The 27,401-nt window shown below is 38.2% G+C and overlaps 1 protein-coding gene across 2 annotated transcripts; it reads left to right on the top strand.

The window, feature by feature from the left end:
• The first annotated feature begins 16,331 nt into the window (after positions 1-16,331).
• UFM1 (ubiquitin fold modifier 1) lies at positions 16,332-26,868 on the top strand. 2 transcript variants are annotated; one of them, XM_017815130.1, is made up of 6 exons: positions 16,332-16,420; positions 16,505-16,561; positions 17,309-17,366; positions 19,990-20,029; positions 20,434-20,466; positions 25,936-26,868. In XM_017815130.1, coding segments are annotated over exons 1-6 (219 nt in total). In that variant the 5' UTR covers positions 16,332-16,418; the 3' UTR covers positions 25,965-26,868. The 2 variants fall into 2 exon arrangements, with proteins under 2 accessions (XP_017670619.1, XP_017670618.1); XM_017815129.1 differs by lacking the exon at positions 25,936-26,868 and adding an exon at positions 22,647-24,075 and having other exon boundaries at positions 16,346-16,420.
• The last annotated feature ends 533 nt before the right edge of the window (positions 26,869-27,401 follow it).

Here is a 27,401-nt window from a genome sequence, read left to right as displayed (position 1 = left end):
TAAAAAAGAATATACAGTGTTCAAATAGGATTATGCCAAAAAATTGCTATGCTAACTGATTTCAGTGGTCTGAGTGTTTAAACACGCATTGGTTAAAGAATCCTTAGCACTGATAAGTGGTGAGAGACTGGTTTTGGAAATGGGCTAGGGAAATTATGTAGGCCTAAATGTAAATCTGTGTTTTCTGTCTTCATTCTTACTTGTTTTCCATTTCTAATAGAGTAGGATGTGTTTCTTCATACAGTGTTTTCTTCTTCAGCTTTGTACTGCTGTTCTGTTCTTTTGACTACTGGTAAAGCTGCTAAATCAAAATCTGTCCATAAACTTCACATGACAAGGTATCTACTTATTTTAGTTACTTTTCCACATCCTGAGAATATCTGTAAGGTGATTAATATAACTTGGTTTAATATAAAATCAAGTTAATGACAAGCAATATCTTTCTCAGGTTTTCCACACAGAGAATGTAAGTCCGTATTAATAAAAGAAAAAGCTTTTAGATCAGAGTAGGATTACTACACTGAACAAAAACCACAGCAGCTATATATATGTATATATCTCAGAAACCTTTTGCACATTAGGAAACATAAAAATCCCAAATAAAACTGGTGTACGTAGTACATCTAGATATTTAATACATATATATTATAAAGAATAAGAGAAGTTGGGAAATTTACTCCTTGCACTCCTCTAATTATTAAGGTGGTTTTAGTTTCTGAAAGCAGGTATATTACATCTAGTTCTCTTGAGCCAGAAATTTAACAGGTTCCTAATGTTTGGTGTTTGAGCAATAACTTTTCAATTTCTATTCTTCTTTACTTCTTTTTCAGTTGTCTGTAGCTAGAGAGAAGGGCTAATTTACTGAAACATCCATATTTACTTAATCATTAGGCTGTACAATATCAATAATACCTAGGGAAGAATAATACATGGTAAATGACTGAAGAGACAGAAAAAGCAATACAAGTAGCCATAATTAAGGTATGATAAGTAATAATAGCAAATTGTTACCAAAAATAATTGGAAGGCTTTTTAATCTACAAAAAATGCAGGTAGGTTATGACAGACTCTCTTTTACTCATTATTTGGATATATCATGCATCTTGTTGACAACAAGATTCAATACGTTCTGTGTCAGACCAATCTGCACTGTTAAGCTGCACTGCTGAGCCACCAAACACAAATGGGCTGGAATACACAAAAATCAGAGACATGCATCTGGCATCCCCTCAATAACGACTAACAAGAAACAGACATTTTAAGGATGAAAATTATCTGAAAATAAACTGTATTGGGTCTGGCTGAGCTGGAGTTCATTTCCCCATAGTAGCCCTCACAGTGCTGTGCTTTGCATCGGTACCTAGAAGGGTGTTGATAGCACACCGGTATTTTGGCTACAGCTGAGCACAGCATCAGAACTGCAACATTCCTTCCCCAATCAAGGGCAAGATCCTGGGAGGGGACTCAAGTAGGCCAGCTGACCCGAAGTGACCAAAGGGATATTCCATACCATATGACGTCAGCTCAGATATAAAAGCTAAGGTAAGGAGCAGGAAGGCAGGCGTTCTTTGTCTCCAGTGGTTGCCTGCTAAGGAATCATTACATGTGCTGAAGCCCTGTTTCTTGGAAGTGGTCAACCATTGCTGCTCATGGGAAGTAGAGAATAAACCCTGCTATCTTTCACTTTGCTTCTCTTTTGCAAGCACAAACTCTTGCTTTTGCTTTAAATAAACTGTCTTATCCCAGCACACGAGTTGTTTTTCCACCTTCTCTGTCTGGCTGGGAAAGGGAGTGATAGAGCAGCTGGGTGGGCACCTGGCATCCAGCCAAGGTCAACCCACCAGACAAACATATCAAATAGTGCAGATGACTCTTGCTTTAGAAGAGTTGCCTTTAACGGGGGTCAAGGCAACCAGAGTGAGATCCAGTCAGAGGTAACAACCACCAAAATCTAGGTGGTTAAACTATTGTACTCTATAGAGATGCAGACACTATATCAGAGACTACAGAGCAGTTCAGATGTCCAACCACTCGATACAGGATTTAGATGTGCAATGATGGCAGCTAGGGACATTGTCCCTGCCACTGGCTATCCTGGGTATCACACTGAGAAGTAAGAAGGGTGCAAATCTCTCTGAATTGGCATCTTTGGCAGCCCCATGTAGTGAGCTTAGATCAAAAAAGAGTGTTTCAAATGGCACTAGGAAAAATACTTCTACAAAACTGAATCCTGCCCTACCCAAATACCAGTGGCCCACAATAATCTAATTACATGAGCAAATGAGAAAGTAGCAAAAATCAGATGTTTCAGTGATTTTCACAGCCTTTTTTACAGTGGGAAAGAAGTGTGTGTGCTGGACTATTCTGAGGAATTCTTTGATATTCTGGAAAAGGTCTGGAGCCACTTCCATAAGACACACCATTGCTAAGGAATTTGGCTTTCCAAGCAGGATCTTCAGCATGAGCTTTAGACTGACTGATTGGACATACTCAAGATCCACAAGAAGGAAGTCCATGTGACATGAGATGGCATGAAAATGGAACATGCCATAAGACTGCACGATAAAAAGTTCTTTGTCTCACTCTCCTTGCCTAGTTACTCCAAACCAGGTAACAAGGCAGGAGCTATTGCTTCCTAAAGAAATGTTGATAAAAAAGTCACACAATTGTTATGAGTTTTTGTTATATTGGGGCACAGTGTGAAAAAAATTCTCTGGGTTGTTCAGATGACTTCATACAGCATAAAATAAGCATTATTTGAATAAGCAAAGCAAATTTTAACACATCAGTTCTAAATATATTTTGCAGCACTAAAATTTTTTAAAAAAACAGATCCCACCTAAACTGTTGCCAACAGCAAAAATAACTCTCTGCAACTAAGAAATCTGCAAATATTAAAAGTAGGATGTGTTCATTTTCAGTTTCTATTAAATAGACTGTATTAAGAGCCTAGTTGCTCTAGCATAATCATATCTGTCTTTTCAGTTTAATGCACTATTTCATGTGGATTAAAACTAATCCTTTCCTTTTCTAAGGGTTTGTAGAAGCATGTCTTACAGATCAGTAAATGTGACTAGTGAAGTACATATTTAGAAAACATGCGTTTGTGAGGGACACGACTCACAAAACAACTGGTAAGTGGGAGAGAGAGAGAGGCAGGCCTTGCAGTCAGACCCTCTTCTTCCCTCCTCCCTTTGCAGCCAGACTGTGGAGGGGGCTGTTTCCCTCTCACAACTAGAGAAGGGAGGGAAGGCTCAGCAGTGAAGCAGAGCCAAAGTGGACAGGCAGTTTTGGGATCCCTAATACAAGGAAGATTTTGATAAATTGAACAAGTCAACTTCAGGCACACAACATACAAGGAAAGGCCTGGTTTATTCAAACATGGGTTTATTCAGACATAAGCAGAGAAGGCTAAGGTAATGGATTTTACTGTTGCCTTCAGCCAGCAAAATACTCTCAGAGTATTTTGTTCCTCTAGATGTAACATCTGTCAGACAATTAAATGTTTAATCCATTTTTCTTCACATCATTTCAGGATATAAACACTGATCCTGCTCATTCCTGCACTGGACTGGCTGGATGGAAAGCAGTTTTGCAAAAAAAGACTCAGGGACCTGGTGGACAGCAAGCTGACCATGAGCCATTAATGTGCCTAGAGGCAAAGAAGACCAATTGCCTCCCGGGCTGCATTCAGAGCATCACCAGAAGGTCAAAGGAGGTGATCCTTTTACTGTAAGGGTAGTCAAACACTGGCGTAGGTTGCCCAGAGAGTCTGTGGAGTCTTCATCCTTGGAGATATTCAAAACCTAACTAGAAAAGGAGATGGGCAATCAGCTTTAGGTGACACTGCTTTGAGGAGGAGAGGTAAAGTAGACCATCTTCAGCAGCGCCTTACAGCCTCAAATATTCCACAAGTCTGTAAAGAATAATGTAGGCAACAACATAAAAACCTTCAGCATGCCAGAAAATAGCAAGATTACCTCTTTCCTATAACATCCATGTTCTGAAAATCATACAAGCAGCTTTAACAGAATAATTGACTCAAGAAGTCAATAGTGTTTCTTAGAAAATCAGCTTCCACAGTGCTGATAAAGCCTTTGATAAAACATGCCTTATGGGCTTTGAAACAGAGTTAATAAGAATCTCTTTGAAGCGAAAAAGGCTACTTTTTTCTCAGTCTGACAAAATATCAATAGCAACCAAGATCATTTTGTATGTGGCACCAAGTCACTGAACAAACTCAATCATTCTACTTCAGAAGACCATTAGTTTCCACACTTGTTCGCCTGTCTAGGGAGTCAATAGGAGCTTCACCTGAAATAGACATGTTCTACTTCATGCATTATTTCAGCACAGACTGTACAAGAAAATAAGAGGCAAAGCAGAGAAAATGCACTCTGATATGATCTTGGGGTTTTTGGCTAATCTGAATTTGTAGAATAGTGCACGGACTTCACTTAGCACCTACAAATAATTCTCAAAAATCTAAACGTAGCTAATACGTCTCTGATGACGTTCTCCCTTTCAAAGTAAATACCTATAATTAAAAAACAAAATAAAATAAAATATAAACTTCCCACATCCCCTAAACCACCTAAACAATAATTTCCTAGAAAAATGACAAGTTGCAGGAACTTTTGAGTAGAGAGGATTTCCTTGAAATAACAACACTTTTTCCTTTACAGAAGCTTTTCCACAATAGTTTTATTGAAGATGAGCAGCTTATTTGTGATATAGATAGAAAGAATATGGATTAAAAGCCATAGTACAGATCTAGTAAAAGCAGTAAGTCTAAGAAAGTTGTTTAAATTATTTCTGAGGGTATTTGTCTTTAGCTGTGAATTTACTTACTATGATTTTGGAACCTACAAACTATGGAACTCTCAATTCTGTAAGAATATGATTCCTGTTACAACTTGTGTATTAAGATTGGTCATTATGCCAAAATGAATGTTGCATTTTAGTTCCTGAAGTTCCTTCAAAAAAAAATGCTTAATTGTGAATCATACAGAAATAAAGAAAATTGCTAATATGATACATTTTTTTATTTCATTATATATGTTCATATGATACATTTTATTATGCAATGTATAGCTTTTTCATGCAGTATTTTTTAATTTATAGAATAGGTATCCTGTGTTTGGAAATCTGCTGTTTTTACAGTAGGTGGAATATGATGTAATAGAGAGGACAGACATTAATTCTCTTTTTAGGCAACATTTACATTTGCTCCTTCAAATAGGTTATTCATTTGGAATACACTGTTAGATCACTGTTAATCACTGATTACTCTGTATGGAAAAACAAACCAGATCCAGGAGCTTATTATCTACATCAGACAGCACATTTTAATGTAATAGATAATACTATGAATTTAAGCTTAAATAAAAGCCTTGCAGTAGCCATCTCTTTGCTTACATATTAAGGAAAAACAGATGGAAGGTGAGAACTCCTGAAGAACTGGTAATTTTTGCAATACCAATACAATTGAGTACAGAGAGTACAGCATGGGGAAGACAGAGAGACAAGAGAAAAATATAAATAAAGTAGAGATCAACAAAAGAAAGCAGAAAACAAAGAGAAAAAGTAAATAATGTTAGAATTATGCAGGATAAAAAAATTAATTTGATATAAAAGAGGAAGAAATATGCACAATAGCATGTTGCCATCAGTTTTTTGCAGACTAAACAAAAAAAGTGTCCAAATGGAGACTGTACAGATGTAATCAATAATGAAACTATGAAAAACATGCAAATTCAGAGAATTTTTTTCCTCTATCATCTGAGTTTTGGATAGATTTTACAAGTTAACTATGTGTTTGATGTTATCCCATACTTGCCCATTTAATTTTCCCATTGTATGTAGTTTCAATGACCTTACTACTTCATTAATAATCCTTGTGGTTTTACCATTTTGGTTCCACCCTTCTGGGCAGTAGACAGGTAATACCCACTAATTTTCTCCATTCTTTTCCACTCTAATTTGTATTTCTTTCTTCTGCCAACACCTTCCTGTATAGCTCATTTCCTTTGAATTCGTGTATTGAACTAGGACTAGAGGCAATGGGCTCAAACTGAAACACAGGAAGTTCTTTCTAAACATCAAGAAACACTTTTTCATAGTGAAGGTAACAGAACACTGGCACAGTTGTCCAGGGAAACGATGGACACCTCAGCTATTCTGAGATTCTGTGACATCTGCTTTCCAATGAGTTTATTCAATCTTCCTTTTCCATTTTTTTCCATTTAATTTCTTTTATTCCGTTCTATGCCACAACTTACTACTTTGTTTTATATTCTCTGTATACTACTCTGCCCTTCTAAAAACAACAATCCTGATTTACCTTTGAAAGTGTTACCAAAGCAATTGCTGAAGAGAAAAGGTTCAATGGAGTTTTCAGAAAAAGAGAATTATCTGCTAAAGTTAGAAATATAATAGCCTAAACTGACTCCATGGGGCGGGACAACTGATCTCAGTACAAGTGAAGTTTGCAGGATAGAGGGCATGAAGGATAAGGGACCATTTAAATCATCATTAAAACACTTTTTTTTCTCTTTTCATAGGAGGAAAACCTTAATTCTGCAGATGAAAGATGCCCTCTTCTGTGAAGGCATCACACTAGCCTCAACTGAAGTTGCTCCTGAAATGTGAAATGTGGTTATTCTTTTGCTCTTGCATGAGAATGGTAACCATTACTGTATTTATCCATTGAAATCCTATTTGAACTTTATTCTTCTTCTAATCTTAATGTGATTATACTTTCATGTAAGGCATTGTTAACTGAGATTTGTTGGGTTTTTTTAAAGATTGATATAATCTCTTATGCTTTATCTCCTCATATTCTAATTGAGAGAACCATAAAAAATCAAGATGAGTTCAACCAGGTGCCTGAAGTTACACAAGAGGAACAGTGGAACAGGGAACGGTGGAACAGTGGAACAGTGAATAATGAAGCTCCAGAACAACCTAGGAAGAACACGGTGTGGGATTCACCTCACCAAATCCTGTTGTTTATCTAAAGTGGATGTCAACGTGAGACCTAGTCAGCCTAGCCTTTCCCTGTTGCCGGGGAAAAAATTGGCACTTTGAGAAAATAGCTCATTTTTTTGGATGACTACTTCAGAATTATACAAACTGTGCACTAGAAGTACCTTCTTTGCTTTGAATATAAAGGGAACAGAAGGGAACTACCTTAAGTATAGATATTTACAAAGTTGGCACCAGCATTTGGTCAGCTGACCCCTACCACTTCTGTTGGTAGTGTTGGATCCATAGTTAAAATTTATTGCAATCAGAAGATTTAAAGGTATTAATATGTTTTCTTAAACCTTGTTAAGCAGTAGAGTTTAGGAGATGGCATAAAGATACACTAACATGATAATACGCTATATGAAAAAAACCTGCAACGGAAAGCAAACATAAAGTTATTGAAAGGAATTACACATTCCTCAGAAACTCATCTGGCACAAGAAATTGTGACTTGTCTTCATTTGCTAGTAAGGGGGCATTTTCTGCTCTCTGCTTGTTTCACCATTATTTCTAAACAGTGTTACACTTCAAAGCTTAAAAATCCCTTATGCCAATATAATTTTGCACTTCCTAGAATTAATTTTGTTTTATGGGTAATGATCTAGAAACAAGAAATTTCTTACCATGTCTAACACAAAAGCATCTTAAATGTTCCGACAAATCTCCAGCATTGTGCTACAGCAAGCACCGCACGAGGAGGCATATTTCCCAGGTCAGAACATTCCAGCTAAACCTCTGACCAATTAAGAAGCCCACAGGAAGGCGACATGCAAAGAAATACTTGGCTTTGTACTCAAAGAAATTAGAATGCAAAGCCTGATTAACAGTCATGATTTGAAGGCTGCTGTCCTGAACCACAGCGGGTTAGAAAGGTCTGTTCTAGATGAAGAAAATTAAAGGTCATGTTTATCTTTTTGCCAAAAGAAGATTTAGCAATTTAAAAGTCCAGACTTTGCAGACGTAACACAGGTTTTCACCCCTCTTTCATTTCCACAGAGATGCACCACCTTCTGCCATCTCAGTAAATCTCTCTTCTAATCCCTTCAAATGCTAAAATAGTGATCTGTGTAAGCTCAGCTCCATGTCAGAGAGAACTGTCCTCTTGCAGTAATACTTGCAGATTTTATAAACTCTCTTCTGGGCATACCACCAAAGAGAACAAAAAGGAAAAGAAAAATACGAGAGGTATCTTCATAACAAATGACTGAATAAAGAGAATACATACAAGATGACCTTGTTTAGAGAACTGTGAGGGATATCACAGTTGAAATCTTGTACTAAGTCTGTCGGAATCACAACTTCCTGGACCTCAAACTAATTTCTTCTTTAGTCCCCTTCTCTTTGCCAGTCTTTACTTTCAAAAAGGGAAAGACAATTTGGCCTGATTTATTGCTTCACTTCAGGAAGGATCTGTGGAGTTCTTTTCAGTTAAATGTTAACTGTGAAGAGACTAGAACAACCCGACTTATTTACAGTTTAAGAAAAAGTATCCTTCATTAAAAAAATCTGATAGGCTAGGCACTTTATGAATAATTAAATTGCAGTAGGAGCTGAATCAGAATTCTTGCTGTTTTTTTCTTTTATCATGGCTGCACATAAAGCATGAAGTTTTGGTCTCTCAGTGAATTTTCACGGACTTAGAAACAATTTAAATCTGCATGTAAATTCTAACTTGCTTACTAAATAAAACAGCACATAAGAAAACTACCCCAGTAGTTTTGCAAAAGCACCTAGGTTTGATTGGTATTTATTCTCTATAGAAGAAAAGGATATTACAATAAAAACATTCTTAGCCTGAACTGATGCCTCAGTACACTCTTATGCGTAACTCACTATCAGAGTCTGCAATACGTTTGCGTATATTGTCCGTTTCTCTCAATCATCTCATAAATAAGGTGGTTTTAACTCCAACAGCAAGCCAACCCACTGCAGTACAAAGTGGAAGTGAAAATAAATTACAGAACTGCCCAGTCTGATAATGGACAAAAGAAAATCAACACAGAGGAAAGCTTACTGGAGAAAAGAATCTGCATAACTAGGTGAAATACATACTAGGCCATTTCAGAGCAGCATGCTCAGATCACAGAATTTGCTGCTTGCAGCAGGCAGGTAATATACATACATGTATTTTCTGAGACTGGTGACTAGCTGACAAAATATTATCTTCTCACAATTCTCCAACACAGAGTTAATAAAATCTTCTATAAAACCTGTGCTCACTGCATAATCAAGAAAAAAGCATTTTGATACAGTTAACAATTGTAGCAAAAAGATTAAATCTGTAGATTTGGACATGCTTTCTTTATATCCATATCTTCCCCAAAATGTCTTCCTTTCCTCACCAACAGGATGGGCAACCTCCCTCTAGATTTGTACAACTACAGTTTATTAGACAGTCTCAAATCAAAAGATGGAATTCTATTTCTCAGTGCCCAATTAAAACCTGGATATGAATTTTATGGAAAATATTTTAGAAGTACTTCATACATATAAAAATGAAGTATCCCAAAAGCATTGCTATCACTCAAAAAAAATTTCATAATTATCATCATGACAAAAGAGATAAATCAAACTACTTTTAAGATTAATAGGACACCCAAAAAATTATTCATCTGGAAAATTATTTAAGGTGATTTCAAATAAATTCTAGAAAACAGGACACAGTACACATGTGGAATGGTGTCATCCCCCTATTACATAAATCGAATTCCCTGACAAAATAATGTCAGATAGAAGAAAGAATATTTATTTTTTGTTCTTCCAGACACTTTTTTCTGATAAATGCTTATTACCATAGAATCATGGAATCATTTATGTTGGAAAAGACCTTTAAGATCATCAAGTCCAATCATTAACCTAACCCTGCCAAGTCCACCACTGAACCATGTCCCGAACCGCCACATCTACACCTCTTTTAAATATCTCCAGGGGTGATGACTAAACCACTTCCCTGAGCAGCCTGTTCTAATGCTTGACAACCTTTTGAGTGAAGAAATTTTTCCTAATATCCAATATAAACCTCCCCTGGTGCAACTTAGGAGTATTTCCTATTGTCCTATTGCTTGATGCTTGGATTTTCATTTTGTTTTAAAGATTTCTTAATAATCACTTTTTCAAAGCAATTGAGAAAAAAAAAATCCAGTGCTGATACTTCAGAAGACTAATCCTTGGTTTGATATGTGATTATCTGTACTACTTAACTCCACACACACACAGAAAATAAACCTTCTGTAGCATAGAGACCTAGCACTATGATTTCCATATGACTAATATGACATTTCTATGCAATCATCTCGTTATGACAAATTATTTTTGTAAAATGTTTGTGACATAAGAGAACTGTAATAGGTTTTAATTATTATTTTGTTAAAGGAAGATTATGAAGGTGTGTCAAATTTTCTGATGATTAATTTTGCATGGCATTTCTAAAGTCTTATAATCTTCCTCTACCTTTGGCTAAACAATGCTTTTTAAAAACCCTGTGTATGTCAATATTTTACACAGAAATTCAGTGACACAGTCTGGAATAGAAAACTGCTCCTGTCTCATATGGGCTGTAGGCTCAGGAAAGTGGAAACTTCCTGTTTAAAGGAGGTTAAAGTTTTCTCACTGGTGGATAACAACAGGCCAGTTTAAGCAGGCTAAATTTACGTTACACTATAATTCTTAAAAAAAAAAAAAAAGAAGAGAAAACATAGAATCTGTAATTGTTGCAGAATAACAATCTGCAACAAAAACAACTTAGAGATCATGCAGTGCTATTCCTTCCTTTCTGGAGGGCTGAATTTCCTACAGAAAGGTCTAATCAGACTCTATTTGAGAAAGGCAGCTGACTCTTGCTTACATAGCAGGATTCTGCAGTCAAGGAGATGTCTCTACCCACTGGGATGGGTCACAGGGTTATCACTGATGAGCTTGAGAGAAATCAGGGGAGCCAAAACACACGCCACCATGCTGAACCAAAGGAGAGTTAAGGGGGACCAAAGAAGGATCCCAGCCCTCTGACTATAGGAAATGGTATCAAGAAGAAACCTTATCCCTAAGATCTTTAAGATCAGCAAGTCAAAACATGTTAATGCTTGACTCAGTGATATTAAAGGTCTTTTCCAACCTTCCAACAAGAATTCTATGATTCTGTGATTCCCTACTAACAAAAGAGGAAGATTTTGCTTCCTCTGCTGTGTCCACTCAGACCTTTCCCTGACTCAAGGCTCTGAACCAGCAGAGAAACATCTATGCCTCTCCTGATTTGACCCACTGTAGGTTCACTAAGCACAGATCACAGGGCAATGAGCAGCCAGCAGGCAGAAGGCCAGGAACAGATAGTGAGGCAGAAGTGGGGCTGAAAAACAGGACCTCTCCTTCTTCATGGGAGTAAGCACTGCTAGATACACCTGGTGAAATCACAGTCTCACTAAGAGCAGAAAGGATCAGACTGTTATCTATGTGCTCAGTATGGAAGTGGTTGGTTGGAGAAACACTGAGTCTTCTGCTTCCCTCTTCCTCCTGTAACACATTGCTTGGCAATGCCCATTTGTTTAATTCATTGTTTGTGAGCATAGAAGAAAAGCACGCTGGTGCCAAGATTTAATTTTCTGGGTAGCTGCTAAAAGGTTTAATTCAGTGCTTTTTCAGCAAAAATTCCTGGAAGTCAAACATTCCTCATTGAGTCCAAAACTGCCAAGGCTAAAAGCATGTTTTGCAGGTGGGAGACATTTTACTGCCTTTCTTAACATTTCAGATTTGATACTTCCATAGATGCTTGTATAATAACCTCTTCATCCACAAGGGCACTTGTTTGGGAGCATAAAAATTGGTGTTCTTCAAATGGCACATGTACTCATGAATGTAGAAATATAACGATGGTTAAAAGATTTTAAGTGACACTGTGTGCTTCAGAAGCAGAGGAGAAATCTTCCAAAGATACAAACACTTAAACATAATTTTATGGCCAGACTCCAAACTGCGGTCATGTTTACCTGTTGTTGGATAAGTGGAAAATTATAAGTCCCTGTTTTGTATCACAGGGCAGCTCTAATTGAATACTCTGCAGTATATTGTATCTAACATGGACTACAGGAGGGGAGAATAGGAAACAGAGCAGGAGGAATTAAAGCAGGCTAAATAACATTCCTTTAAACACAGCTCTCCAGGACTTTGTACTCTATGTTGTGGTTCAAAAATGCTGTCAAGGAACTTTTTTTCCCCATGATGCATATAAGCAAAATAATCTTGGTAATTTATCATGGCAACTCAGAAAATGTTGGGAAATTGTGTTCGGGCTAAAATGTCTAGTAAGAACATGCCTCCATCTGTAATGTAGCTACTCAAGAAACAAACAGCTCCCTCTACCCCCCTAATGTAATTTTACATGTTCCATGTTATTTCAAGAAACAGATGACCTTCTAGAACAATTTTACTCTTTGAAAAGTGACCATCTTGCTCAGGCAGCTAAATACCAATCAATAGATCTTGGTAAGGTAATTTTTTTTGGTACTTTTTAAATTCCACTTTTTTTTAATTTGTTTTCTTTATTTTCTCTCTCAACTCAATTAAACTAGGTCCAGACAGGTGGAATACAGACATGTGGGATGCATAGCTCTTATGTACTGCAGTTGTTTTCTCTCTTGCTATGATATTAACTAGAAGGACTTCTCCAAAGAGTTGTAAGAGGTATTTTAGTTCACCTCAGTCACATTCACAGGATCCAGGGGGACTTTTTTTTTGTTATTTTCTGGTTTGAATTTTTTTTTTACATTTTCCTTAAAAGCTTTCCGTTGCACAAATGCATTCATACATTGCCAGATATCTCAGTTGTTGAAACTGTCATTCCTTCTGTCTTCTACACAGCTAGAAAAGTCAAACTTAGGTCTCATTGCTATCACACAACATATTTAAGTCTGGGTAATTAAGAGCTGTAGGGAAAACAAATTGTATAAAGAATTCTATTTTTTTCTCTGGTTTCACTCACAGGGAAAGGATAGCAGACTTTTTTTGGAAATGAATTAGTTTTTCTGGAGTTGAGAAGAGTGTTGTTGTGTATAAACTCATCACTGAAATACAGTCCTCTACACCATCCCTGGCTTGTTTGCAAGGCAGGACGTCAAGTTCTCAGCTGAAAGAAAAATCATGCACATTCTTGTTCCTTTATTCATTGTAAATTCTCAGTGAAAAAAAAATCAACCCTTCTAGCCTTCTAAACAGGCTTAGACAGCATAGTAAAATTCTAAATTTGCAGCACTGGAAAGCTATGAAATCACTTAGATTCCTGAATTTACATCAGAAGATCCTGATCCTGTGTATTGGGTTTGCTTGGCAAGGTTTTGGTAGTGGTGGGAGGGGATTACATGGGTGGCTTCTGTGAGAAGCTGCCAAAAGCTTCCCCCATGTCCAACAGAGCCAATGCCAGCCAGCTTCAAGACGAACCTGCTGCTGGCCAAGGCTGAGCCCAGCAGTGACAGTGGTAGCACCTCTAGGATAATAGATGTAAGAAGGGGTAAAAAAACCCCAAACCTACAGAAGAACAGCAGAGAGGACTGAGAATATACACTCTGCAGACACCAAGGTCAGTGGAGAAGGAGAGAGAGAAGGCGATCCAGGCATCAAAGCAGGACTTGTAACCCTGTGTGAGGGACCCATGCTTGAGCAGGGGAAGAGTGTAAGCAGTCCTTTCCTTGTGCAAGGAAGAGGTAGTGAATTTCAGTCCCAAAGGGTAGGGAATGGAGGGCAGGGGAGGGGGGCGTATTTCTAAGATTTGGGTTTATTTCTCATTACCTTACTCTGATTTGATAATAAACTAATTTCCCCAAGTCAAGTCTGTCTTGCCTGTGATAGTAATTGGTGAGTGATCTCTTCCTGTCCTTATCTCGACCCACCAGACTTTCGTTATGTTTTTTTTCCCCTGCCCAGCTGAGAGGGAGAATGATAGTGCAGATTTGGTGGGCATTTGTTGCCCAGCCAGGGTCAGCCCACTAGTCCCTGACAGTACCATCAAATTCTTGATGCCTGCTTAGGATACAGCTCCACAGCACCTTAAGCTGACCTAAGATGCAGTGCAGTCTCACCAAAAATCAGACGTTCTCCCTAATGTCCTTTTTTGTTGCTGGTTTCAGAAGATAACCAGATAAAAACCATTTAAAAGGAAAATTTTGGGGTTTTTTTGCCAAATCAATTTCCTGAACTGATTTGTTACCATGTCACAAATGTTGGTTTCTCTGCTTGACAGAGGGCAAGACCATGTGGCCAGAACGCACAGCTACTCAGGCCTGGATTTAGACCATTGTTAGCATTATAGTACACATATGTTTAATCTGGATTTAACAAAGTAAATCTGGGTACTAAATGCAGTCCAGCTTCAACAACATGAAGATTTGTGTCTGCTTATTTCCTCAGAGGGGAAGTACTTAAGAGTGAGAGGCAAGAAATTAAGTTCTAAAAGGATTAGTCTTTTATTTCACATCTGCATTCACGACCTTGGAACAGAAAACAGCAATGCATTAATGAAAGCTGCAGATGACGAGCTATATAAATCAAAGACATAAACATGGTACCTACATACAAAGCCAACTGATTTTGAAAAGGGCAAGAACAAGTATGGGATGACACTTAGCTACAAAAAAATGCAAAGTTAAATGCTAAGAGACATCTATTAATTAGTCCTAATTACATGTGTGATCTCTTAGAGGCTGGAGGATGAAAAAGCTGTGAGATCGCTAACGGATTACAAAATGTGCATGAGCCCCCAGTTTGATACAATTATGAAAGACAGACACAGTAACATAAATGTAGGAGATATAGGGGAATATTAATGCCATTGTACAAGCTGCTAGTGAATTTCTTCTCCTTGTTCTTTTTTGATATTTTTTCAGTTTTGTCTATGTTCAGATAAGAACAGCACAAGGGTGAAAAGCTGGATTTCATGCCTGGGCACCAAGCCAGTCCTTAGGTAAAAAATTACAAAGCAAACACTCAAAACGCTTTGCCATGACCAGTCTGTCAAGCAGTATGTGATAATAAGCACCTCAGACTGTAGTGAAAGCTGTCCTTCCTGCGGACAGGAGAGACTGGAGAAGATATGAAAGCAGTCTGGCAAAGTATTTTCTACAGTGCTAATACTGACATACCCATAGCTGGAAACTTGGTCATCATCCGTCTTAAGGGATGAAAAAGCTTTAAAGACAAAAATTACTTTGCAGTTCCATGCCACTTTATTAGTTTAAGAGAAATTGGCTTGTCAAAAGTCAGGGACAAACAAAACAGGAATGGGCTGGTTTTCTGCGGTAAGAGTATCCATCACTATCCAAACAAAACTCCAATTCTAGCTCCCTTGTCTCACGGAAGATACAAACGGTGTTAAACATTAATGGGGTGAGAACTGGTGTTTGCATCCATCTTGCCTTGCATAACTTCAACAAGCACCCACAGAACATTTTGGTTTGAGAGCAATACAGAATGATTATGGTTGGAAGGGATCCCTGGAGATCATCCAGTCCAACCCCTCTACTAAGGGGCAGGGTCACCTAGAGCAGGTGACACAGGAACACATCCAGGTGGGTTTTGAATGTCTCCAGAGAGGGAGACTCTGTGACCTCCCTGTGCAGCCTGTTCCAGCGCTTTGCTACCCTCAATGTAAAGGACTTCTTCCTCATGTTGAAGTGGAACTTTTTGTGTTTTAGTTCATGGCCATTGCTCCTCGTCCTGTCACTGGGCATCAGTGAAGAGTGTGGAAGCCACCATAACTTATATGTGTTAATGAGATCCCCTCTCAGTCATCTCTAGACTACACAGGCCCAGCTCCCGCAGTTTCTCCTCATATGGGAGGTGCTTCAAACCCCTCATCTTTTTGTTATCCTCCGCGGGACCCCCTCCAAGAGCTCCGCGTCTCTCGTGTACTGAGGAGTCCGGACCTGGACACAACGCCTCAGATGTGGCCTCTGGTAACCAAACCCGACGGAGAACCATTCCCCTCACCCCCATTACATACAGACACGTGCAGCCAGAGCCGCCACGCCTGCAATTCCCCCCACTCCCACCCGCCCCGTCCCTCTCTCTCCCGCCCCCTCTGCCCCCGGCCGTCCCTACACACGCCCACGGAAACGCCCGGAACCTGCGCCTGGGTCCTACCTCGGCCGCGGACAACCGGAGCCAATGCCTCATTAGAAATCCTCCCCGCCTCTGACCGGCGCTCCTCGCCCGCCCCTCAGCCTCTCCCTCTCCCGTTTCCAGCGAGGCGCCGAGGCAGAACACCTGCGCCTCCTGCGCCGTAGAGGGTCGGCGGGGCATGTTTGCCTTCTTTTTATGATCAGGCGCGCTGCGGGCAGCCCAGGGTGAGCGTAGGCCCCGGAGCGGCGCTGACGTGTCGGTGGAGCGGCGGCGGTGCCGGGAGCGCCATGTGAGTGAGGGACGGGGGGACAGGGGGGAGCAGGCGCGGGTCCCGAGCCCCCTCACACATCCCGAAACCCTGCTTTCTTCACAGGTCGAAGGTTACCTTTAAAGTGACGCTCACCTCGGACCCCCGGCTACCCTACAAAGTGTGAGTGCTGGGCCGGGCCGGTGCCGCTGCGGGCGAGGGGGAGGTGAAAACGGGGGGCAGCGCGAACGTATGGCCATCTAATGGCCATCCAGACAGGGCATTCCGCCGGCGGGAACGGCGTTTGTCTCCCTCCGTATGGAACGACGGGCGCTGTCCCGTGGTGAACTCGCCTTTCGGGGCTGTCCCGCTTTGTCTCAGTGCCCTGCGCGTCTTTCACAGTAACAATCATTGAGGTTGGTAAAGACCTCTGAAATCATCGTGTCCAACCTATGACCGATCACCATCATGTCAACTAGACCATTGCACTAAGACGTCCAAACTTTCCTTAAACATCTCCAGGGACGGTGACCCCACCACCTCCCTGGGCAGCCTGTTCCAATGCCTGACAGCTCTTTGCGTGAAGATCTTTGATCTTCTCGATATCCAACCTGAACCTCCCCTGGCAGACCTTGAGGCCATGTCTTCTAGTCCTGGAGAGGACATTGCTACGGAGCTTAATGCTGCACCTCCTGAGAGCTCCCACAGCTGCTGAAACTCCCACGTTTTCCCACTTTCTGCTGAAAATGCTTCTTTTGAAGCATCTCACACCCACCAGGGTCCTCTTCTCCACTTAAATAGTGCTTGCACAGCTTTGGCAAGAGCACAGCCACTGGTAAAAGTGAAGTTGCAATTAGCAGTTTAATAGCAGATAAAATTGCCTTTTGTTTTGTCTTGGCAGTCATGTATTCACTTGCATTGCAATTTCAGGTTAAGTGTGCCTGAAAGCACGCCTTTCACTGCCGTCCTGAAGTTCGCTGCAGAAGAAGTAAGTAGAGAGCAATGATGTTGTTTTTTAACATTTTGAACATTCTTGAAACAAGCCTTTTTAGTGGCAAAATACAATGGTTAATTCAGCACAAAAAACACTGCAGTTGGTTATGGATGGACACAAGCTTTACTGGCCTCTGGGGGCTTGCCAAAGTTTTCAGAATCCTAAACTCAGTGATTCTTTGCAATTTACGCATCAGCAGCAGACGTTGACACGCTTCCTGTTCTTCTTTGGAATTAAATTAAACTGTTTTATATCAGTGATGTAAAAATTCATGACAGTGAAGAGAATTAAAAAATACTGCTATTGAATACTTAATACTAAAAATTGCTTATGTAGAATATCCAGGAAATTCTTTGGAATTATTCAGGAAATTCTTACACTCTTTTCACATTCAGTTCCAGTAACCTCTGACTTTGGATGACATACGGTGCTTGATTGTAGAAAATATTGAGATTAGATATGGGCTAGATTCAAAAAAACTCACCTAAGGGAATAAGATGTGAATAACATGTTCTTTGGCTTCTGGGTGTTAGATCCTTCACATGGAATCCTAAACCATTAGGTGTGTAAATTGCCCGTGTAACATATTTGAAGAGATGCATCTTGTTTCAGATTCAGCATGTGAAGATTAAGAGACATTCACTGGGTATAAACAGTAAAATCGAGTGCTCATGGGTTCTCTTCATCTAATCAGCAAAAGATTCAGCTGAGAGTCTGTTCTTGGAATTCCCCTTCTGTCTTTTTAAGAAAACCTGGGAAATCTTGGGTTATTGAAAACTTCATCTGTTTAAGCACTGGAATTGTAGTAAAATAGTTAGGAAGGATAATGGACTCCATGTCGTGAGTCTCCGTATGCTGTTACTGTTATACTGCTATGTGACAGCTTCTGAGGGTAGGTTGTGGATTGTTTTTGTTGTGAATTTACTCGAAGAGAATGTTATACAGAATATTACATGCTGTTAAAGATATTTGATCATTTAATTTGTTTTTTACTGTGCTTTCTTTTCCCCAGTTATTTTTATTCTGAACTAATACAACTGTGCCTGCACAACCCATACACAGAGACCTAGACTGAAAAGTCTAATAAACGAGTATGAGGGACCTGGAACAATTGGGATTGGAACTGAGTAGTCAGACATACTGAGAGGGAGAGTCCACTTTTGGTGGGAAAGATGCCATTGAACCTGTTAGCATTACCTACTTGTGGAACCACAATGTTAGTTGGTCCTAGGGTCATCTGAGAAATGGATTTAGAGAAGGATTATTTATTTAAATATTCACATTTAGCAAACCATTATTTTAATTGTTGTGAGTATTCTGAGTATTCATGGGAGTTTTGCTGTTTGACCTCAGGCCACTCTGGATTGGCACTGAAGCTTTTTGTATCTCTGTGAGGCCAGGCAAAACAAAGTGCTTTTTAAACAGAGAGTAAAAAAGACTGTCTAGGCTCTTCCCTAGGAATGAAGTTCCTTTGTGAATCAGCATTGAAAAAAATGAGATCATTTTTGTGTTATATGAATGGGGTTTTTTATTCCTTGAATTGTGTAAACAATTCAAAAACTTATGCAGGTTGTTGTGACTCAGGTACCAGTTTCACAGTACCTTGTATGAAACATATATGGAAAAGATCAAAATGTGAGCAAAATTGTTGATCTCCAGGGGAAGTGCATTATCCTCTCAGTGACTAAAGCTCTTAGGGCAGAGAAGGATTTACATTCTGGCTAATAAGCCTTACAAGTTTCTACTGAGACATCTTTCACAGTGCTAAAGTTTGGCCAGATCAAAACCAGAGTATCCCTGGAACAGTAGAACTGTAGCTATGATGTAGAAGGATCATCTTAGATATCAAGTGTCAGTCACAGTGCTTTGTCAAAGGTTAGTTTTTCCAAGTAAAAATTTCTGAATTACTTTCATTGTACAAAACATGTTCCTTCACTTTTTGTTTCTTGGAAATAACTGAATCACAGAACAGGGTTTTTTTCTGTCATCTCTAGTACATTATATAACATGTGGAAGTTCATGGTACACCATTCAGGACTGGCAGAGCTAAAAGTGAAAGAAAAATGGATCATTAAATGGGGACACACAGTCATTTGTAGCAGTCTAGCCATTCCCACAATATACATTTGGCAGTGAGAAATTGGATAATGCAAATTGAACTTTTTCCTTAGTTTTTATTTTCTGTTTGTCCTACAGACTGTATATAAAAAACATAAATTGAAATGTAGACTATTAGAAACATTGTTGTTTTAAGTCTTTATTTATGTGTCCTTTACAGGGTTATCACAGTTTATTGTGACAGTGTTAATGTTCTCATTTACAATGTGAGGTCTCTATTGGGGTTTTTTTCCTTCATTTGTTAAGGCTACTTGGTACATGTCTCAGGTGTACATTTGCACAATACTTGTTAAAAAACCTCCATTACGTTTGTGGAATTATTACTAAAATAGTCATCCATTTCCATTAAACAAAGTTAGCTATATCTGTAAATCTGAAGGAACTCTTTTCTCATTTTTTTGTACCTGAACCAGCTAAAATTGTAATTTAATATTCCCTATATACTTTCTGCCTTAGCTATGTCTCTTATGCTATTTTGTCCTACTCTTATTTCCTTTAGTTCAAAGTTCCTGCAGCAACAAGTGCCATTATAACAAACGGTAAGAATATAGTTTATATTTTTTTTTAATGGTATTTGTATTGAAATTTCAGTGAAAAGATATTGATAAAAGCAATAGTGTCTCATATTTCACAACCTCTACAGACTGCAAATTGAATTTAATAATATTTTAGCATTATTTAAATTTCTTATGCATGGGATGAAGATACTAAACCACTAATTCAGTTTTGTCCAAATATATAGTTTGGATTTTTCTGTGCTGAAGGTTTTTTGTTAGCTCCCATGAAAAGACTGGTTTTGATTGTAGGAAATAGCTGCATGAAGACTTAATGTAATAGTTACATCTTGTTGGTGTATTTTTTGAGCTACAAGTTTAATGTAGTAAATTGTAATATGTATGTCTGTTTCATCTTCTCCTCTTTTTTTCTTTTTTTTTTTTTCTAGATGGTATAGGAATAAACCCTGCACAGACAGCAGGTAATACTGTGTATGAATCTCAGTATTATGTAGTTCAAATTAGTTGTAGCTTAATCCTGCAAAGTAAATGTATTTAGGACTACTGGACTCCTGAATGAAAGCATCTATATGGTAGTTCCTCATTCTTGCAGCTGTGCATATTTAATTCACATTTCCAGTTGATTTGCTTTACCTCTCCTAAGCTCTAAAAATGCTGAGGAATTATTCAGTAGTAGTATAAGACAGCATCTCATAACCAAGGAGCAGGTAAATCTAAAGCATCTAGAAGCAAAATGTTGTCATCACAGTCTTAATTTGCAAATCTAAAATTAGGTACGTGGATTATTTTTTTTTAACATAGACAATACTATTGCCCTGACAATGCTGTGTGATATTGCCTTTAACTGGAAAAAAAAGAAACACCCCACAACAAAATCAAGGCAAAAACAAACCCCAAACAAACCAACCAAAAAACAACCTACACTAAATCCAAGACCCAATTCCTACTCAGTTTACAAATAAACATATATAATTTACATACAATCTTAAGTTCAGCCTTATTAATTGGCATCTCAGAATAAAACATACCTTTGTTTTCCTTTTATTTTTTTCATCATTTAAAGTTCTTGTATATTAAACAGTTACTTTAGTCTTCAAAAACTTCCCAATATAAGGTATGCAGGAATAAAATTATAGTAATCCTTGGGGATTACTTTCAGAAGTTTTGTACTGTTCCACTGTCTCCCCGCGTTTTTGAATAAAGTGCTCAACTATGACTTTCATTCTTCCTACATGATTTCATGGAGCAGAGGAAATGAAAGCTGAAAAGGCTGGGCTTAGCACTTAATTCCTGTATTGATTTCAATTTTAAATCCTTGATAGTTCAGGGGATAGTATGCCATAACTTTAATAAAACCACCATGATATTAATAATGAAAACAGACTGAGAGGTGGGTGAACTGTCTTCAGGAGATGCAGCTGCAGCCTGTTGTAAAGTGCTGAGAGTTTTATGATGGCCATTGTAATACAGATGATTTTCATCTACAGTATGAAGATTATTAAGCAGTTCTCTGGTTTGCTGGTGAGACAGGTTTGTATTCAGTGGGTTTTATAGATCTTGGTCTTGGCAGATTTATAGAAATGGTCTTGGCAGATCTCTAAAAACAGATTGTCTTCTGATAACACGTTCTTTTGAAATGATTTTCAAATTCTCGTTATGTTGAATATAAAGAATGGTCATGGTCCTGAGGTTGAAAAAGGGTAGCTTTGTTCTAATATACAAACAACTTGAACAGATGTCAAATATCTTAGTCTTATTTATGAGAGCATTCTACATCCCTGGAGTGGGGTGCTTGGGAGAGAAATAAAATTATTCTGTTTTTACAAGTTAATCCAAAGTTGAATAAGAATGGGTAGATATTGTTAAAACCTGATATTGTAGAATGACATGTAGTCTATTTTTTGCAGTAGCAGTATGAAGTAAAAAAAATGTTCCATATAGTAATTAAATAATGCATTGCTTTTAGCAATGTGATTTCATTTTCAAGTGTTACATTTAATAGAAGAAAACAGCAACCTGAATTAGAGTCCTGAATACATGCAGAGAATATTCTAGGCATCCAAGTATTAAACACTTCTAATTTTCATATTATGTCTTCTTGATAAGACTAATATGATTAAGAAAATGCCATAATAAATATGAAGTTCAAGGGGTGTTAGTGCTAAAATGAGACTGACTTACGCTGGGATATTTGGAGAGCCTTCCTAAAAGCAAAGTATGGTTGAAGTTCTGAAGTTAAAAGCCATTACGGACTGAACTAAGGAGAGAAGTAAAAATGAATGGATGCATGACTGACTTCCAGATAAAAAAATAACGGAGGAGTACAACTTCATTTTCTGGTCTTGAAATTATTATGGCATATAAGTGAAATCAGACATTCAGGTGTGGATGTGCAAAGTTTGAAAGGCTGCACCTTGCAAGGTCTGGCATTTTTACTTAAAAGTAAGAAGTTCTTTGGAGTAAGAAGGGCAAGACAAAATTCTATGGAAATATGAGAAATTTATTTTTGCTATGTTAGAGGAATTACTTTGAAGATGTTAAACACTGACCTAACATTGTTATCCTTTAAATGTGTATGTTTTTTGAGGTAAGGTTGTATTTTCTAGGTTAGTAACAAGTTCTGTTTTCTGTGTTTGTTTAGGAAATGTATTTCTAAAGCATGGGTCAGATCTACGGCTTATTCCCAGGGATCGAGTTGGGAGTTCATAACATCTCCTGAAAGCTGTGCAATAAGTGACATTTCTGTGTGGCAGAGGTCTATTTATTTTGGAACTCCAAAATGCAACTAATGAATTGGACTTTGTTAAAGCTAGCAAAAATGACTTCCTAGGACTTGGTTTGGTTTTGTTTGGGTTTTTTTTGAAACAGATATAAAGTTTCATTTTCTTATTAAATTTTATTAACTTATGTGCTGATTCTTCCCTGACTAGTAGAAGAATGGGCTGATTTCATGTTTTGTTGCTGTAAGAAAGATGGACTTGACTGTAGGTGTTACTGATACCACAAGGGTAAATCGCAGCTACCGTCAATTGATATCTAAAATACTGGATATTGTTGAGCCTACTCTGTGAAGGGGGAAATTATTTTGCTACAAAGAAATTATTCCTACTGAGTGCTAAAAGGTTTTTTTTTCCTGTATTTTTTTTCTAAATTTACTTCCATGTTTAGAGGAACAGCGTTTCACCTGGTTCAAGTATTAAGCTCAAGTAGAAGGGAAATTTCAGGAGTTTATTACTCAAATAAGTAAATAGCTGCCAAATGTTCCAAAATAATTTTAAGATTTAATTGCTAAAAGTATTTTGGATAAAGGAGAAAACAGATGTTTCTGTGTCTTAAAACATTTGATGTCATTTGATGTACTGTGAAGTAAAATTAAACACAATTTCAGAGAATTTATGAGACCTGGTCTCCTCACATGAAGTGCCATCAGCTGAGAAGGATTGCAGTGTAATTTGGGAATTTGTGCTGGTCAAGTATGTCATCACATTCCTTTTTCAGTAAACTAATACTGATTGTTTCCACAAGTCTCGTTTTGTTACTGGCTGTTACATGGGAAACAGCTTAGAATTCACTGAAATGTTTGTGTTCAGATTATAAATCGTCAGGTGTAAACTATCAGTTATGTATTTTAAGTAGAGAAATTGCTGCTTTTCTCAAACTAGTTATCTACCCTATGTTTTAATGTATTTGGCAAAATCTTACCATATTGCATTTTTGTTTCTCTACTGAGTGGAACAGAAATTGCAGTGGGCAATGTAGTGCTTGCTTAAATGAGTACTGTCACAAATACAACTGTCCTGTGCAATAATCGTGCTCTGGAAAGATGTTCAGACAATTTGTCAAAAAAAACAGAAGTACAAAATGCCCTTCTGAGTGGGTGTAAACTGAGTATATAGAGAAAAACTCTTCAGAAATAAATATTTGACTATAAACTTCTTCCAAATCAAGAGAAATTGTAAAATTCTGTATTTTTATTTTAATAAACAATTATATGAAACAAATGCAAACATTGCTTCTCTCATATTCTTAATTAGATTTTGGCAGTAATTAAAAACTCTTCCCTTTAACCTTCTGATCAACACGCTGTGAGATTCATTTCAAGCCAAAAGACTATTATGCAGAATTCTACAGAATTCCACCCCTGAAAGGCAGAATACATACTTTATGTTAATTTAATGCCACAATGTAATTAGGATGAGCCAAATTAATTGCCTGTAATTTTTGGCTACAAATATCTCGACTGAATGCCTGAAAAGCACCTGGTACTGGAATGTAACAAACAGGAATCTTTTTTTCTGTCTAAAGATGCAATGTAGTTTTTCAAAGATCATCATGGCTAAATGCTTTTTGAACATAAGATGTTCTGATGTTTATATAATTGAGGGTTATATGAAAATTATTTCAGTTGCTGGCTAACATTTCTTACCACTGTTACTTAGCTCATAACACAGCATAAAGTATTTGACATGCTGCATTGCAAGTCTTCTTATATAACATGCTAAAGGTTTGTTCATTTGGAAAAATAACTGGTCTCTTTAGGACTCTGTTCACAACACTTTTGTCATAATATGGTTTCTTAACTCTGAATGTGGCTTCTCTGTTTGGTAAAGAGACTTGATTCCAGTGCTAAAACATATATAGCAGATATCTGCAAGTTGATTTAACCTGTGCAAGTTCACTTTGTTAAGTCCAGACTTTGTAGGGCTTGGCAGTTGTTAGAAGATTGTGTAAAATGCTATGCTTTCAGACTTGTACTGGTTTGTCTTACCATACTTTATGGCAAACTTTGGAAATCAGTTCTAGCTGGAGTTTGTATTGTCTGGCTCTGGTTATAACTTGACTGGTGTTAAATGCAGGACTAAAACATAGAAGTTTTATTCTGATAGAATTTGAAGATATGGAAATTTTTCAGGAAGGGAAGCACAATGATCTGATGAAGTATAGAAGCACTGGAGAAGTTAGGAAATGGCCCTGATAATAGTTCTGTCAGTAAAATGGCTTTCTTCCTTTTGTTCTTGTCACAAAATCCACCTTTATTCCATGTTTGAGATGAAAAGGCCATTTTCCTTTCTTATTGCTACTTAATAATAATCATAAAAATTGTTGACAGCAGGTCTCAAAAGTTGAGGATTTTTATTCTTCATGTTTAGTTTGATGGTGAAAACCCAGCTCCTGCTGCTGCTCCAGTGATACAAGGAGCAGTCAGAGCAAGAGAAGGAGCTGTACCAGTGGGACTGCACAATTTGAGTGAATTCTGAGAGTGCTGGGGCACGGCAGTCCTTTGTATGGCAGCGTGCGGGTGGCCTTCAAACAGAGCATTTTAATGGGGCAGTGGAAAAGACGAAGTCCTGCAGTCATCCTAGCTGTAGGTACCGTTTCAGTGATTCTAGCAGGAGTGCAAAGCTCCAGCGGGGTAAAATTCAGCCCGTGCAATGCACAGTGTTCAGAGTTGAATGCAGTATACTCAATGGCACATCTCAGTAGTGAGTTTCATCCACTGATGGAAGGCAAATACTGGGGAGTATTCACAAAGGCAAGAGTGATCTTTTTGAGGCTAAGCTCTGCAGGCTGTTCCTGAAGTTAACAGAAGTGAGAGTCCTCCAGAGAGATTCAGAGGAGCTAAATGAATCTTCTGTTCTGAATCGCTTTCTGGCGAAGCCTTTATCTCTTTATTGACTAGAGAGCCACTGAGGAGTTAGTCTGCAGGGGCTAATGTTAAGCCTTGTGAATACCTTCCCAACAGGTACTTCCCCCTTCCTTCAGTATTATATGTTATGTACCTTACTTGCCATTGTTTCAGCTTGATGTTTAACTCATGATACCAAGTTCCCAGGGACTTGTTCAAAATTACAAGAACTTTTTTGCATGAAAACAAAACTGCTTTTTGATGTAATATAATTAGTTGAATGCAATTTTTTTTCCTTTTACAGTAGGTTCAGCACCCTTGGTGGTAATGTGAAGAAGACTGGTAGTTCTTTACAGAAAGCTTTGCCAGGTTAAAATTAGTTCTGTTTACAAACAAAGAAGAGAATGTGTGTACTGAAGAAGAAAACAGAAGATTCTGCTACTTCATCTTTTCAGAGTATAGATTTGGTCTCCTTTATCTCTCTGAAGTGGTTAAATGTTCCTGGAAAGCAGATTTTAAAGAGTTTGGAATGCATACAAATAGCCATTAATAGAAGGACCAGGTGCAGGTGTTCCTGTTTACTACTGTGAAGAAAATCCTGAGGCTGTCAGTGGGAGCTGTCAGTGTCTTTAACTGCTGAGAAATGTCAGATGTGGTGTGTAAGAACTATACCAACAACCTTAGGGGCTTTTTATCATTTTAATGGAGAAAATCCTGCTTTGAACAATAGATAAGTTTGTCCTACAATCAAGTTCTGTTTACAGACCTTGAAAGTATTTGTCTGATGAGAGGGAGATCACTGTCCACAATCTCTTTCACTGCTCATGAGATTTGACAAGAAGTAAGTCTGGAACAGTCTGGCCATTAAAAAAGATTCTGGGTTTGTCCCTGTGCAGTTCCGTCTCTAAAGTGAAATGCAGCATCTTTATCTTCAGAAGACTTGGCTGTGACAAAAATTCATTGCTCTCTGATGAAAAACTTTTGGTTTGGGTTGGAAGGGACCTTAAAGATCATTTAGTTCCAACTCTCCTGCCATGGGCAGGAACACCTTCCACTAGCCAGGCTGCTATCAGCCATTTTGTAAGTTACATTTTTTATGTTTACCTTGAAAACAAAAAGACAATGTTGGATGTAGCTAATCAGCTAATGTTTATTGTAGTAGCTTTGTAAACCACATTCTCTTTGCATGGGCAGTGGAGGGAATAAATAACATTGCTACTCTAATAAAGTTCCTTCAGAAGATTCATGTTGCTTGAAAAATGGCCATCTTTAAATTTATTTTTACACTGACGTTTCCTGTCAGCAGTAGCGATTTAGCAGTAGAGACCCATTAATTTGTGGCAGGGTTCTGTTCTATTGCTGTGGGCTCTTGAATAGTATGCAAATAATACTGGCTAACAGTAACAGTAGCCAGGCATCTGTACCACGAGCACAAATAGTGAAAGTTTGTGCAAGCACTTTGTGTCAGTAAGCACCAGCCATGCAGAGCAGCTTATTAGTACAGGGACAAGGGCACAACACATCTTGCCAACAGTACACTAGTCAATGTGATCCATTATTAATGACAACGGAATTCAAACGGTCCTATTATTTATGTCAGGTTCATTTAATTCCCACTTCTTGACTAAATGCTGTTCCAGACAAATACGTGTGTAGCACAAAGTATGTGTGTCCGGAGTGAGCTCAGGTAGGGATCGTTCTTGTTTCATGACTGTTTTGGACAGCTCCAACTCTCTCCAAGATGGATGTGTTCCAAAGTGGGGTTGCAGG

This window comes from Lepidothrix coronata, unplaced genomic scaffold (assembly GCF_001604755.1).
Source record: "Lepidothrix coronata isolate B3197 unplaced genomic scaffold, Lepidothrix_coronata-1.0 Scaffold48, whole genome shotgun sequence".
In the NCBI taxonomy this organism is placed as follows: Eukaryota; Metazoa; Chordata; class Aves; order Passeriformes; family Pipridae; genus Lepidothrix; species Lepidothrix coronata.
The sequence above is the reverse complement of the archived record's forward strand: the minus strand, read 5'-3'. Positions and strand labels throughout refer to the sequence as shown.

Excerpts from the sequence above, each read along its gene's own strand:
- UFM1 (XM_017815129.1), top strand. Across the intron at positions 20,030-20,433 it reads AAGTGCCATTATAACAAACG|ATGGTATAGGAATAAACCCT; the intron begins GTAAGAATATAG and ends TTTTTTTTCTAG. Across the intron at positions 20,467-22,646 it reads AAACCCTGCACAGACAGCAG|GAAATGTATTTCTAAAGCAT; the intron begins GTAATACTGTGT and ends GTGTTTGTTTAG.